Genomic DNA, 14223 nt, shown 5'->3' on the forward strand with positions numbered 1-14223 from the left:
AACCTAGTGAGACACCAGCTGGCATAGGAAAAATGTAGTTTGCAGGGTATGAGCCATGGCATCATGGAGGAAAGTAAAGAAGGGTGAATTTGGAGCTAAGATAGCTCAATAACAATTGTTTAATAACCAGTACCATATCAACATTTGCTTGTGCTACATTAGTAAAACTGCCCAAATTAGACCCCAATTAACGCCACCTTATATGCTTTTGCAGACTTTTAGGCCCTTTTGAAAAGAATCTCAGGACACCATGTTGTATCAATTTTCTGCTATACTGTGATTACTGCTAGTGTCTTTTTCAGGGGTAAGAAGTACCTTTACTGCAGCTCACACTTGTACTTGCTACAAAATCATAAACAAGAGCAGTTTTGGAAGAGATCTGTATAACAGGATAAGTAGACCCTGCCCCCAACATTAGGTCTCCCACCATCAGGCACAAAATGGCATAGACTAAATAGAGCTGGCAAGAATCTAGTCTTCTTCCTACCTCCATCTCCTATGCATTGCCTAATGAGGCCATAGAAAGGTGAAGACCAGTTTCCTATTCTAAGGTAGAACAATCACCATTGTCGTTGAAAAACCAGCTCCTTTCTTTTGTTCCCTCTTTCTTGCCTTAACTCAAGCTCCCTTACCCACCCCAATCACCTCTAGTTTTCTAACACAAGTAGATGACAAAACACGGGTTGGTATTTAGCATTTCAACTTATAGTGTACTTTTCACAAATGAAGACTTTTTACTATTGAGGGGTTTTTGTTGAACGTTTGTAGAACACTGGACATGAGCAAGTCTTATGTTCGTTAGTGATGAAAGTTAACATTCTCCTTCTACCATAATCACCTTTTGTTAATAACAGTAAAAACACCAGGTTCATGATATTTCACATATTTAATATTTGGTTTTGAATATATTAGACTAGAATAAATTTTTCTACATCTGCATATATTAATTATATAGTATATAGCACTCTGTCAATTATACAACACAAAAGACACTTATAGGTAAACATTAAAATGGCAGTGTACCTATTAATAACTGGACGTTAACAAGATAATAATCAGGTAGTCATTTAATGGGAGAGTCTAGTATTTCCTGATAATCCTGCCTTCTTAAATTCCTCCAGTAAAGTTTATAGCCAGCAAGGACAAAAACACTAATCATAATGATTACCCCTCCAAAGACATCATAGACACTAGGAAATATGTGTAACACCAGAAGCTGCAAGACCATAGCTACCACAATCTCCAGATGTTGTACTGTGCTGACCAAAGCTGGATGGAATTTGTCCAAAGCATAATAAACTCCTAAGAATGCTGCAGTAGAACAGACACATATAGCAATGAGATAACTCCAGGTTTCTCCATCTAATGGGATGATGGGTTCTTGAAGAACGAACATAGTAGATACTCCCCAGACTGTCCCAGTCCAACCAAAGGTAAACAATGCAGTCCACATGCTGACCTTCTCCTTAATGGATCTGTATACTATCATGGAAAGAGCAGTGGTCAGTCCAGCCATCACGGTCATAGTGTACCCAAAGGCTTCTTTCCAGGCATTTAACAAAGAACTGTCTTCATCAACAATGTTAGGGATCATGACAAGACAAACACCTAAGATGCTGCAAACAACTGTAGCCATGTCAACATAAGCCATTTTCTCATCTACAAGTAAAAAAGCCAAAATGGCACTAAAGACTGTGGTTGTGGCTCTCCACATAGTGGTCCCATTGCTGGGAGGAACAATTGAAAACGATGTATAAGCACAGGTGATAGAGATGACATTGCACACACCATAAAAGAAGAGACGTAATCTGTATCCACTCGGTCCAAAAGGCGCCTCCTGGTAGTAACACACAACTAACACAGATAAGAGCTGCAAGACAGAACGGATAAAAATCAGTTCTAGAGATGGAACTTTAGAACGATCAGAAACAAGCCTAGTGATAAGAGCTACACATCCATGAGCCAAAGCAGATCCAAACAGCACTATCCACATTTTTCTGGATTGAAAAATATTTTTTTCTGCAAAACTCTGGAATTGTCCAATCTCATTGCTCATTGGGTCTTCAGTTGATGGAGGTCGGGTATCCATGGTTCCAAAGAAAGTTCTTCCTTTTTTTTTCATTTCACTCAGTAGGCCTTTCTTTGGATTTTCTTCCATAAAATTTCCATAGTCTTCATTGATTTCCTCATATCCATCATCCCCAGGCTGGGGATAATGAGAAGTATATTTCACCATCACCGTGTTGGGATGTATTTTCACCCGTTTTTTCACTGGATATTTTTTGGTGGGAGAAGTATCCATTTCTTCAGATAATCAATTCTATTTAAGAAGGAAAAAAAAAAGACAAATGTACATATTCATTCATTCGAAATTTAGTTTTAATTTCTATTATATGCACCAATTCAATAATATAAAGTAGAGGTTAGAACAGAAGTTAAAAAAAAAAGTAATAGGAAGAGATGATTTGGCAATATCAGGTGTATGAGGCCCAATAAAATCATCTACCCTTTTTTCACTCTCATCATAAGTCTGCCCCTATTTCTCATTTTGCTTATTCTTTGTCTAATTCAGCTCTATTTCGTATCTTTACATTACAAACAACTGATATTTTTCCATCTTTTCATCCCTACCTGTCTCTCCACCCATCCAATAATAAAAATACAGAAAAATAAATAACTTATATCAAATCTTTCCTTCTCATTGTGTCCATTTGTCTGTATTATAAATTATATATGCATAAGTCCAAAGTCTTTTGCATAATCACTTCTGTGTAATACCAGAATTAGCCTTATATTACAAATTATAGTAATTTTTTTAACATTTATTCTGGGTTCCCCATACATTTTCAGATATATAGATACACTAAAATTAGAAAATAAATAAAATGGATTTAGTGACATTCGTGCATTGTTGGTGTGTACAACCTTACTGATGAGCAATTGGGCAATATGTATTAAGATTTTAACTGAAACTACTCTCTAATTCAGCAATACTACTTCTAAAATTTTACCCTAAAGAGATGATCACAAGATGCTTTTTAACTTATGTGTAAAAAAAAAAGGAAAAAATAAGAATACATATTTATATTTGCTTATATAACATAAAGAAATTATGGAAAGATACAAAAGAAACTAATAATTGTTGGGGTGGGACAGGGAACAAGAGTGGAAGAAAACTTTTTTATCATATACTTATTTAGATTTTTATTTTTGAATCACGATAATGTTCAAAAATTAAATTACAAACTAAAACAAAATGTTCATCTCTTATTTAAGAAAAAGAGAGAGCATACAAAAAAGTGTGGAAAAAAATGTATCAATAGGAGAGTTCATGGTAGCTTACTACAATGACCCTTCAAATACTATGCTATGCATCTATTAAAAACCACAACGCAGATCTTTATTGACATGGAAAGATGTCCCTGACATATTGTTGAGTGGGAAAAAAGTTAAGCTTGTTGTAAGGATTAAATGAGATAATGCATATAAAGAATTTGCCACAGTGTTGGCATATAGTAAACTCTCAATAAATGTTAATAAATTCAGGTTCCTTTCACCTACAATTAACTCTTTTGAAACACTGGGTATCTTCTACAATGTTACTCTTTCTTTGAGACCTGTATTTATTCACTCAGTTCTCTTTCCTTCCTTCTTACTCTCTCTCTCTTTCAATGAAAAATTTTCTATTTCTTTCCTAAGGATTCCTTTTCTCCCCCGTAAAATAAAAAAAAAAAAAAAGGAAGAAACCTTTTTATTTTTTTGTCTTCATGACATACTCCCTGTTCCCTGCCAAAAACTCATCAGTTCCAGGATCTTAAACCATGGTCCAGGAATCAAATGCTATTTTGTTCTTGGACACCATCTGGGTAGCCAACTGTTCCATTCCTGTTTACTCCTTTCTCTTCTAAACAACACTACCTTCAGCTGGAAGAAGTCATTTGAAAAAACACCACCTGTGCCTCAAGCCCTTTAGTTTCCTAGCCTGGACCTCCCACTTGCAGTCCTTCCTGCATGTTGCTATCAGGCTAATCTGATGTTCTTTTTTTCCAACTTTTATCAGGACACTTCCACTTCAAATCATGACTTCAGCTTCATTAATCCCAAACTGAATTAATCATCCTGGTCTCCCAAATAGATTTTCCTTCCCTAACTTCCTCATTTACATTTGTGATACCACCATTTTTCCAGTTCCCCAAGCTAGAAATCAAGGAATGCTCTGAATTATCCTTTCTGCTGTCACACTTCGATGTGGTCATCAATCTCATTGTTTTTGTCTTTGAAATATTTCTCAGATTTTCCTTTCTCTTCCAATTCTATTTTCCCTTTGGATTCTGGATCAGGTGATCATGAATTCCTATCTATTGCAACAGCATCCTAACTAGCCCCCTTGAATCCTAGTTCTTCTCCACTAAAATCCATCTATATTATACCATTGCCCTATTAATCTGTCTTTAAAAGATTCAGAACAAAACAAAACAAACAACTTCCCTCAAGCTTTCCCCATTCAAGAACCTACAGTGATTTCCTACTGACTGCCTCACTGAATCGCAACTCCTCTGCCTGGCCCTCAAGACTCTGCTTAGTCCAGCCTCTATCAACACTTGGCTCCTTAACTCACATACTTTCCTCTGATCCGTCCAGTGTCCTCCCTGTCCTCATTCCCCACATGAACCAATCATTTCTCTAAGCCTTTATGCTCATTAGTTTCCCCTCTGCTCCAACTTGCTACACACTGCTCATGTTTTGAGAAGGCCCAGTCCAAATTCTGCCTTTTAGAAACAAGCATTCCCTGACCACTCAAGCCACTTATTTTTTTCTTCTTTGTTTAACATCTGGAGTAGTTCTTCTAATATTTATAATCTAATAATTTTGTTATTTAGTTGTCTCAACTCAGTGGAGTTTTGTCTCCAGTTGTTGTGCCCAAATTTGCTATGTTAAATCTCCTTACATTGCTGCTCAGCAAGCATCTTAATGACATCTCAGTTAGATCCCATAATTTCCCACTTGCTGTTCACTGTTAAAACTTTGTCTAATCCAAAGGTTTCCCCTCCCCCACTGCAGGCCAGATTTGTAGCTCCAGGAGCATGAATAGGGAGAGGATGTGGTCTGCTATTTTACTCCTTCTCCCATTTCCTCCCTTTTCAGTCTATAGGACAGCGATATGGTCTGCCTCTAGGACACCTCCTCCATCCTCCTCTTCTAGGCTCTAGCTCCACTGGTGTACTGGCACAGGGAGGAAGGAAAAGGAAAGGGACACGTTTCATATATTGGCTGATATTATGTGATGGCTTTTTTTTTTTCTTTTGTGAGGAAGATCAGTCCAGAGCTAACATCCGTGCCAATCCTCCCTCTTTTTGCTGAGGAAGACTGGCCCTGAGCTAACATCCGTGCCCATCTTCCTCCACTTTATGTGGGATGCCGCCACAGCATGGCCTGACAAGCAGTGCATTGGTGTGCACCAGGGATCTGAACCCAGGCCACCAGCAGCAGAGCACACGCACCTAACCGCTATGCCATGGGGCAGGCCCATGTGATGGCTTTTTGATGTATAAAGTTGGCTAGGCTGAACTACATTCCCCAGTTATCTAACCAAACACTAATCTAGGTGCTGCTGTGAAGGTATTTTGCAGATGTGATAAAAGTCCCTAATAGGGGCTGGCCCAGTGGCACAGCGGTTAAGTGCCTGCAATCCGGCGGCCCAGGGTTCGCAGGTTCAGATCCCAGGCGGGCACCGATGCACCGCTTGTCAAGCCATGTGGTGGCGTCCCATATAAAGTAGAGGAAGATGGGCATGGATGTTAGCCCAGGGCCAATCTTCCTCAGCAAAAAGAGGAGGATTGACATCAGATGTTAGCTCAGGGCTAGTCTTCCTCATGAAAAATGAAAAAAATAAAAAAATAAAAATAAAAGTCCCTAATAAATTGACTTTAAGTTAAATCAAAAGAAATACTATCTGGGGTGGGCCTGACCTAATCAGGTAAGCCCTTTAAAAGAGGGCTTTAGGCTTTCCTTGAGCTCAGAGATTCCAAACAGTTCATGCCCTTGGGGTTCCAGCCTGATCTTCCTTTCCTTACTGCCTGTGGACAACAAGCTTCAACCTCTGCTCATAGGGTCCCAACATGTTCTTGATTTCTTCCTGCTTGCCTGCCCTACAGACTTCAGACTTGCTTATCCAGCCCCCACAACTGCATTAGCCAATTTCTTGTAATAAATCTCCTACTGGTTCTGTATCTCAGGTTAAAACCTGAGTCTGATACATGTTAGAATTCTCTCTTTGATTGTTCTCTTTGTTTCTCTGTTAACTCTGAAAGGCAATGGCCTATCTATACTGTTGCAGGCATCCAAATGCAGGCTTTCTTGGGTAAATGTTGTAGGGTCTCCCCAGGGCACAAATCCCTGATGTGGGAGAGCCTCCTGCTCTAGGGCTCATGGCTCGTGGCTTTTCGCTGCTTGGCCCTCTTACCTGGACAGCAGCTCTCTTGGGCAGGTACGAACAGTATTCACATCACCCCAGGAAACTCACATATCCTTACCACTCTAATGAGTGTCCAGGCCACTCACTGTGGCCCCCTTCTCTCCAATTTTATTTCCCTTTGCTCAAGCAAGCAAAGGGCAAATTAAAATGCGCTGTCTAAGCAGACTTCCAACTGGGGAATGAGAAGGCGCACCTAGTCGCTGCAAATAATGATCTAGTAAACTTCACCCTCAATCAGCTCTAAGGGAGAACTTCCCTCTCTCCCATCCCCCATCAGGAAAAAGCACAACATTCTTCTTAGACCAAAGGCCCATAACAGATAACATGATCCCTGTGACAGATTGTATTTTCCAAAGAGAACCACTAACCTAGTATCTCCCATAGTACATATTTGGGTTTTTTAATGTGAGTTTGACATTATTAAATAAAGAGGTAGAGTCTGTATCTCCTCCCATTAAAAGTAGGCAGGCTTTTGTAGCTGTTTCAACCAATAGAGTATGGCAGAAGTGACATATTGTGACTTCTGATGCTAGGTCATAAAAGGTGATACAGCTATGCCTTCCTAGCTGCCACAATTGTGCTTGGAGCTCTGAGCCACCAGGTAAGCAGTCTGACTGCTCTGAGGCCACCAGGCTTTGAGAAAGCTCAAACAAGCCCAGGTAGAGAAACCACATGGGGAGGTCCTGAGACTATATGAAGAAAGAGAGATACCCAGTCAACCCCTAACTGCTCCAGCCCCTGCTGTTCCAACTCCAGCCACCCATCTGACTTCCAAGTGTATAAGAGACCCTGGGTCAGCCCCACCGAGTCCTTTCCAAATTCCTGATCTTCAAAAACCATGACAGATAATAAAATGATTGTTGTAGTGCAATCACTCCACTAAGCCTTGGGAGTGATTTGTTACCTGCAATAGATAACTAGAACACTCACTGCCCTCCCCAGTATTTTAAGGAATAGGAAGGAGGAGTGGTTTTGGTGATAAAGTAGAAGACCTCTTATATCTGGCCCTAATTGATTGGCTTTTGAAAGTGGGGTATTTTTTCCTCCATTGTGGGATCCTGGATGCTAATTCCGAGGTAACAGGGAAGTTTTATTCAACATCTTGTCACGTATATATTAGTGTATTTAATCTTAGTCCAACTGCATACTTCAAAGTATTATTTGCAATGTGCAATTTTTATTCATTTCTGTCAATGGCTTAGTCTATAACAAATATATTCTAGGTATTTCTCAACACTGTTAATATTATACTGTGACCCACTGATGCAAAAGCCAGCTTATACTAAAAGCATACATAAAAATCTTCTTTGGGGATCGGCCCGGTGGCGTAGTGGTTAAGTTCGCACACTCCGCTTCGGCGGCCTGGGGTTCATGGGTTTGGATCCCAGGTGTGGACCTAGGCACCGCTTATCAAGCAGTGCTGTGGCAGGCGTCTCACATATAAAGTAGAGGAAGATGGGCACGGATGTTAGCCCAGGGCCAATCTTCCTCAGCAAAGAGAGAAGGATTGACAACAGATGTTAGCTCAGGGCTAATCTTCCTCACCAAAAAAAAAAAAAAAAAACTTCTTCAGTCTCTCTAATTTTCATTTACTTACAGGCTTAATGAATACAGTTCTCGAAGAAAACCTGGAATTCTGACTAGTTCTTACATTTTTGCACATGTAAGTATTTCAACATGTGAGCATTTCAATATTAATTGAGGCACCACATGGCCAGCACCATGCTAGGCTCTATAAATATGATGATAAATAAAACAGGCATGGTCCCTGCACTCATAGAGCTTACAGACTAGTGGAAGAGACAACAAGTAAGTTCAAATTTAATATTTTATTGAGTTAATAATGCAAGCAACTACATGAAGTACGGGGAGCTGTTGGAGTACATATAAAAGGTATCTAACCCAAATATGGGGGATCTTAGCAGGTTTCCAGGTGGAAAGGACGCCTAAATTGGGACTTTAGGCATATGTAACAATTAGACAAGTAAAGAGGAGAAGGAAAAACAATCTGTTTTTCTAGAAACAAGAAATTTAAGAGTCAGAAATGTCAGTTTTGAGTTCTGGCTCTGCCACCAACTAGAGTAATAATTATGTCTACTTTAAGAGAAAGAGTTTTAGATAATTGTTGGGATCTTTTGACTCAATTTGCTTCAAAATCACTTTGTCTTTCTAATAATTTCACACTTCTAGTATTGTGATTTCTCTCCCATGCAAGACCACTGTGCAATTCAGTGATCACAACTTTCTACCACCTGCTCAAAGTTGTTCTCACCAATGTGCCAACTCAACTTCTCCTCCTTCCTCACAGAGACGAGGGGTCTGAACTAATCTCCTGGCTCCAGTTCCTCTGACAGGATTTACATGGAGAGGTGCCCTCGAAGGCAGAGCTGTCCATTTCAGCTGTGTGCAGCCACCGGGGTGAACAGGGGGATATGAAACAATAGGACAGAGGACCAGCCTGCCTGGCTACAAATGTATCAACCTGAAATGCTAGATGCAAACAGATTAAAAGGATGCATAGTTTGACCTCTGCTTGAACAATGGGTACAATTCAGTGTGGAAAGCCTGAAACCAATATTTTTGTCCAAAAGAGGCACTGTTTCCTAAGCTGCAACCCACAACGTAAGGCCAAAGATGACTTCTCTCCTAAAGTTGAGAAAATTAACACTGACATCTCTACTGTCTTGGCAGGAATCCTTAGGATAATCCCCTCAAGGTGCCTAAGAAATGCCACTCGGTAAGGAGAGTTTCTTTCTTTAGTTACCAAACTGATCCCTAAAATAGTAAAAAGTCTTACATATAAAGCTGGCTAGTGCAACTTGATTATAACATAGTGGTTTAAATGTAGGCACAGACGTGATATTTGACACTTGTGAATGAGACTGGCTTTTAACTAAATATTTATAAAGAACTGATAGGTTACTAGCTTCTACCTGAGCAGCCTAGCCCTGAGACATCTAATTACCCGCAGTGTGCTTGGACAGTCTCATCCCTGAATGAAAATGAAAAGAGTATACCTAACTGGCCACCTGAAAGGGAGAACCCAAAACCATCTTTCCAGGATATCATGAGACATCAGGACATGCACAGGCTCTGTGCTGTTAAATGTAACTCCTGAGACCTGCTGAGAGAAGCCATTCCTCCCACCAAACTGATGAAAAGGGGCCCATAACTCTGAGGCCCCAAAGGCTGTCAGCATGATTCTACTACCCATCCTTATGCTGAACCCTGCCTGGCATAATCCTTAACACCCCTCTTTGAATAGGGATTCTTCACTCTCTTCCCCACTGCAACTCATGAGGATCAGGAGAACTAGAGGCAACATTTCAGTTTGCTTGTACTTTATTAATATTTTTTGAGTCTGTATCTTTGTGTAAAGGCTCACTGCTTTAGAGGAAAAAGAACCTGCTTCTAAGCTCTGGAACTAGAAAATTAGTTCTTAAATAAACCAATAAAGTAGAGTTTGAGAAAGAAGAATGATAATAAGTGAGAAATAACAGAGTACAAGGTAAAGGACATGCCCTTTCTTGTATGAGGCACACTGAGGAAGCAAGGAATTTATCATGAGGAATTAAATGTTTGCTCTTCTTAGAAGGTATGATAATATTCATGTTGCATGTAAGTGGCAAATGATCAAAATGAACCAAGTTTATAATCAAATCATGAAATTGAACAGTTTTATGAAGATGTAAAAGAGAGGCTGCAGGAGAAGTTAATTGTACAAGACTTCAGTCAAATACTCAGATTATATAGTAACCCACCACAGGCAAATTCAACAGAGGGAAAAAAATAAAAGAGGAGACATGCAGTCTAGTAGTCTCCTATGGTAAACCAACTGAATGTTACCTCTATAAAATATGAAAAGAAATTTCAGAGCAATCTGGACAGGATCATTCCAAGTCAGATGTATTACATAGGACAGATATACCATAGCTAATGGCAGAACTTGCAATAAAAACACTGATATGGCATCAGATTATTGCTTGACAAACAACAGTGCATCTACATCTCTCTTAGGAAAACAAAAAATAAGGCACATAATCATTTCACCCTCTGTAACACTTAGATTAAAGCATCCTTGCAATGGGCTATCGGAAAGAGATTATAAAGACAAAGACCTTGATTTAGCCAGAGTCATGGCAACATTTTCAGCACTCTAACAGAAACAATAAGAATTAGGATAAAAGCAAGAATGAGAAAACAAATAGAATAAAGAAAGGCAACATTAATAGCTCTAAAATCCAGTGAAAACAAAAGGAAAGATGGGAGAAGTCAATGATAACAATACCATCAATAGCCAGAGGTATTGATATTTACATTTTTACAATATGCTAAGCACTAAACATGGGTTAACTCAGCTTTGAGAGGAAGTGTAACCTAGGAGGTTTTGGAGTAGGGGAACATTGGGGAAGGGTGGAAAACTAAAACTTTGGAGAAAGCTAATGGCCTACCTCACTTTGAACTGAAAGAATTTAAAGGAGGTAAAGGGAAGTACTCACTTTAGGAAACTAATTCAGTAGATATTATTGAACATACTCTATGTGAAGGGCACCAGGTAGGCCATGTGGAGCAGATCAGTAGGTTCTATTGTTGAAGAGAATTTATTCCAAAGTTTTGTCTAGAACTTTGTCACTTGTACCCCAAATTAGTCTCTCCTCCCTACTCTTCTCTCACTCTTTCCTCTTCCCAATCCCCTCCTTCTTTCCCCACCTTACGCTCTCAACTTTCCTCTCGTCACCTACAGACACACCCCTGTCTGACGTTCTAGCCCAGAAGCAGTTACCACTTATTTATGCAAATAATCTCAGGAAATATTTATTTCATTGCCTTTAAGGACAAAGCATTATTACTGTCAGAATCACATTCTGCTTTCAGAATACAAGAAACTATTTTCATTTTCCTGAAATCATAAGGTCTCTGACAGGAAATAGGGGTGATGACAAAATATCTGTGTGGAAAGTAGGAGAAGAGCCTCAGTCATGTGACCACCCCTCCCACTGAGAATCCCACCCTAAAACCGGGCCTCCCACCATCCAAACTAAATTGTAGGCATTTTCGCTACTCTGGGCCTTTTCCCTGTGCCATTTGGTACTTAGCCTCTGCCTCCTTTTGTCATTTTGTTCTCTTTGTGTATGACATTGTTAAGTTTTAAAAAGTAGTGGTTCCTCCAGTGTGTGTTTGGGGAGGAGGGAGGACAACCTAAGTGCCCAAACAGATGAATGGATAAAGAAAATGTGGTATGTCAGTACAATCGAATATTATTCAGCCATAAAAAGAAACAAAGTTCCAATATATACTACAAGATGGATGAACTTTGAAGACATTATGGTAACTGAAATAAGCCAGACATAAAAGAACAAATATTGTATGATTCCACTTATATGAGGTATTTAGAATAGGCAAATACATAAAAATAGAAAATAGATTAGAGGTTACTAAGGCCTCTACCAGAGGGAATAGGTAGTTATGCTTAATGGTTACAGAGTTTCTGTTTTGTGTAATGAAAAGGTTTTCGAAACAGTGGTGACGGCTGCATAACATCGAATGTAATTAATGCCACTGAATTGTACACTTAAAAATGGTTACAATGATAAGTTTTGTGTTAGGTATACTTTACCACAATTTTTTTTAATACAAAAAGAAAAAGGGTGGGGGAAGTAGTGGTTCCTCCACTGTGTTTTAAGGGAGAGGGGGAGGCAGTGCTAGGTATTGGTATTTTTTAAAACTTCCCCAGTAATCCTAATGTATAATTTTATTGTGTGAGAACCACTTGACTAGATCATCTAAGGGCCCTTCTGACTTTAAGATTTAATGAATCTATGGGCTGCTGCGTGGCTAAGGAAGAGAGAGTGCATAGGGCTGGAAATTTAAAAAAAAAAAAGTGGATACTGAAGCCACACTGCCTGGATTTTAATCCCAGCTACAGAACCTATTAAATATGTGACCTTGGGCAACTTACTTCACCTCTTTACCTATTTTCTCTTTTGTAAAACTGCAATAATATTATTATCTCATAGGGTAGAATAAGAATATTAAATCAGTTAATACATACAAAACACTTAGTATCTGGCACCTAGCAAGCGCTCAGTAAATTTCAGTTCTTTTTTCACGTTACAGTCATGTGCCACATAATGACTTTTCGGTCAACAAAGGACTGCACATATGGTGGTCCCATAAGATTAGTCCCATAGAGCCTGGGTGTGTAGTAGGCTATAGCATCTAGGTTTGTGTAAGTACTGTAGGGGAGGAAGAAATTTTCCTCTACCCTTCTAGGTTCTTCTGGCTGGTCTAAGAATTAAACTGACATGAGACAGATTAACAGGAGAAAAACTAACAAAAGTTTAATAACATGTGTACATGGGAGAAACCCAGGAAAACAGGGTAACTCACCAAAATGGACAAAGCCCTCACTTTAAACACCATCCTCAGCTAAAGACAAAAGAAGATGCTGGGGGTGGGGAGAGTCAGGGACTTCAAAGGGAAAGAAGGCAATTCACAGGTAGGTGAAAAGGAGCAAACGTTTGGAAAACAAGTGTTTGTTTGGCCACACAGAAACAGAAGAACACAGAGGGGAGTCCAACAAACAGGCTTTTCTAGGTTCCTCCTTGTCCACCATCTAGTTCATGTTATGCTAAGGTGATAGCTCGCTGCGTGAGACAGGTATTTTTATCTGAATTCTTTTAGGCAGTTAAGGGAAAGTAACAAGAAAAACTTTCTAAGTCTTTTGTTTCTTAAAAATAATCAGCCTAAAATAATCCTCATGCTGAAGAAACACATTTCAGGGTGGCAGATTTTGTTTCCCTTCAGTACACTCTACGATGTTCGCACGACGAAATCACCTAACGATGCACTTCTCAGAACGTATCCCTGTCATTAAGCGACGCACGACTATATCCTATCTGCCTGGAATGACCTGGTCCTCCCTCTCTCTGCCCTTGTCTACCTGTTGAGCTAACATTTGTGCTTCAGCGGTTTGCTCAAGTGTTACTTCCTCCTTTGCAAAATCTTCACTGGCCTCTCATCTTTGTGTCTCACTGTCCCTGCATTTGTTTATATCCTGTCTTTCCCACCAGACTATACATTTCTCGATAGCAGACTCTCACCATTATATCTTCAGCCATTAACACAGTGCCTGGCACGCACTGACACTCAATAAACGTTTGTTGGATGGAATGAAGTAGATTTGAAAACCAAGGAGGAGGAGACATGGAAAAGAACAGGGAATGATGTTAAGACTGTTGACATCTCTGTAGGATCTTATAGGCCCAGATATCCATGTCTGCTGTCTTAGTATCACTGTTCAATCAACGGTAATCTTAGGTAACTGAAAACCTATAGTTTCCCTTGATAATCCAAACTACAGAAATGTTCAGAAGAATTCTCCCTATCCTCTGCCTTTAGCCAGATTAGTCAGGATTATCCAGAGAAAAAGAATCAATGGGATGTGTATATATACATATATAGAAAGATTTATTTTAAGGAATTAGCTCACGTGATTATGGAGGCTAGTAAGTCCAAAATCTGCAGGGGGCAGGGGCAGCAGGCTGGAGACCCAGAGAAGAGTCAATGCTTCAGTTCAAGTCCAAAGGCTGTCTAAGGCAGAATTCCCTCTTGCTCAGGAGAGGTCAGTCTTCTGTTCTAGTCAGTCCTTCAACTGATTAGATGAGGCCCACCCACATTATGGAGGGCAATCTGCTTTACTCAAATCCACCAATTTAAATGTAAATCTCATCCAAAAACACCCTCAC

At 39.6% G+C, this 14223-nt stretch overlaps 1 protein-coding gene across 2 annotated transcripts in view; it reads right to left on the minus strand.

Annotated features, from left to right (window-relative positions):
* Positions 1-877: 877 nt before the first annotated feature.
* SLC35G2 (solute carrier family 35 member G2) overlaps positions 878-14223 on the minus strand; it is a 32492-nt gene continuing 19146 nt past the window's right edge. For both annotated transcript variants that reach the window (XM_058552549.1, XM_058552546.1), the window contains exon 2: positions 878-2320. In XM_058552549.1, coding sequence (XP_058408532.1) covers positions 1064-2302 — 1239 coding nt within the window. In that variant the 5' untranslated portion in view covers positions 2303-2320 and the 3' untranslated portion in view covers positions 878-1063. The remainder of the gene's footprint in view (positions 2321-14223) is intronic.

This window comes from Diceros bicornis, chromosome 2 (assembly GCF_020826845.1).
Source record: "Diceros bicornis minor isolate mBicDic1 chromosome 2, mDicBic1.mat.cur, whole genome shotgun sequence".
NCBI classification, from domain to species: domain Eukaryota; kingdom Metazoa; phylum Chordata; class Mammalia; order Perissodactyla; family Rhinocerotidae; genus Diceros; species Diceros bicornis.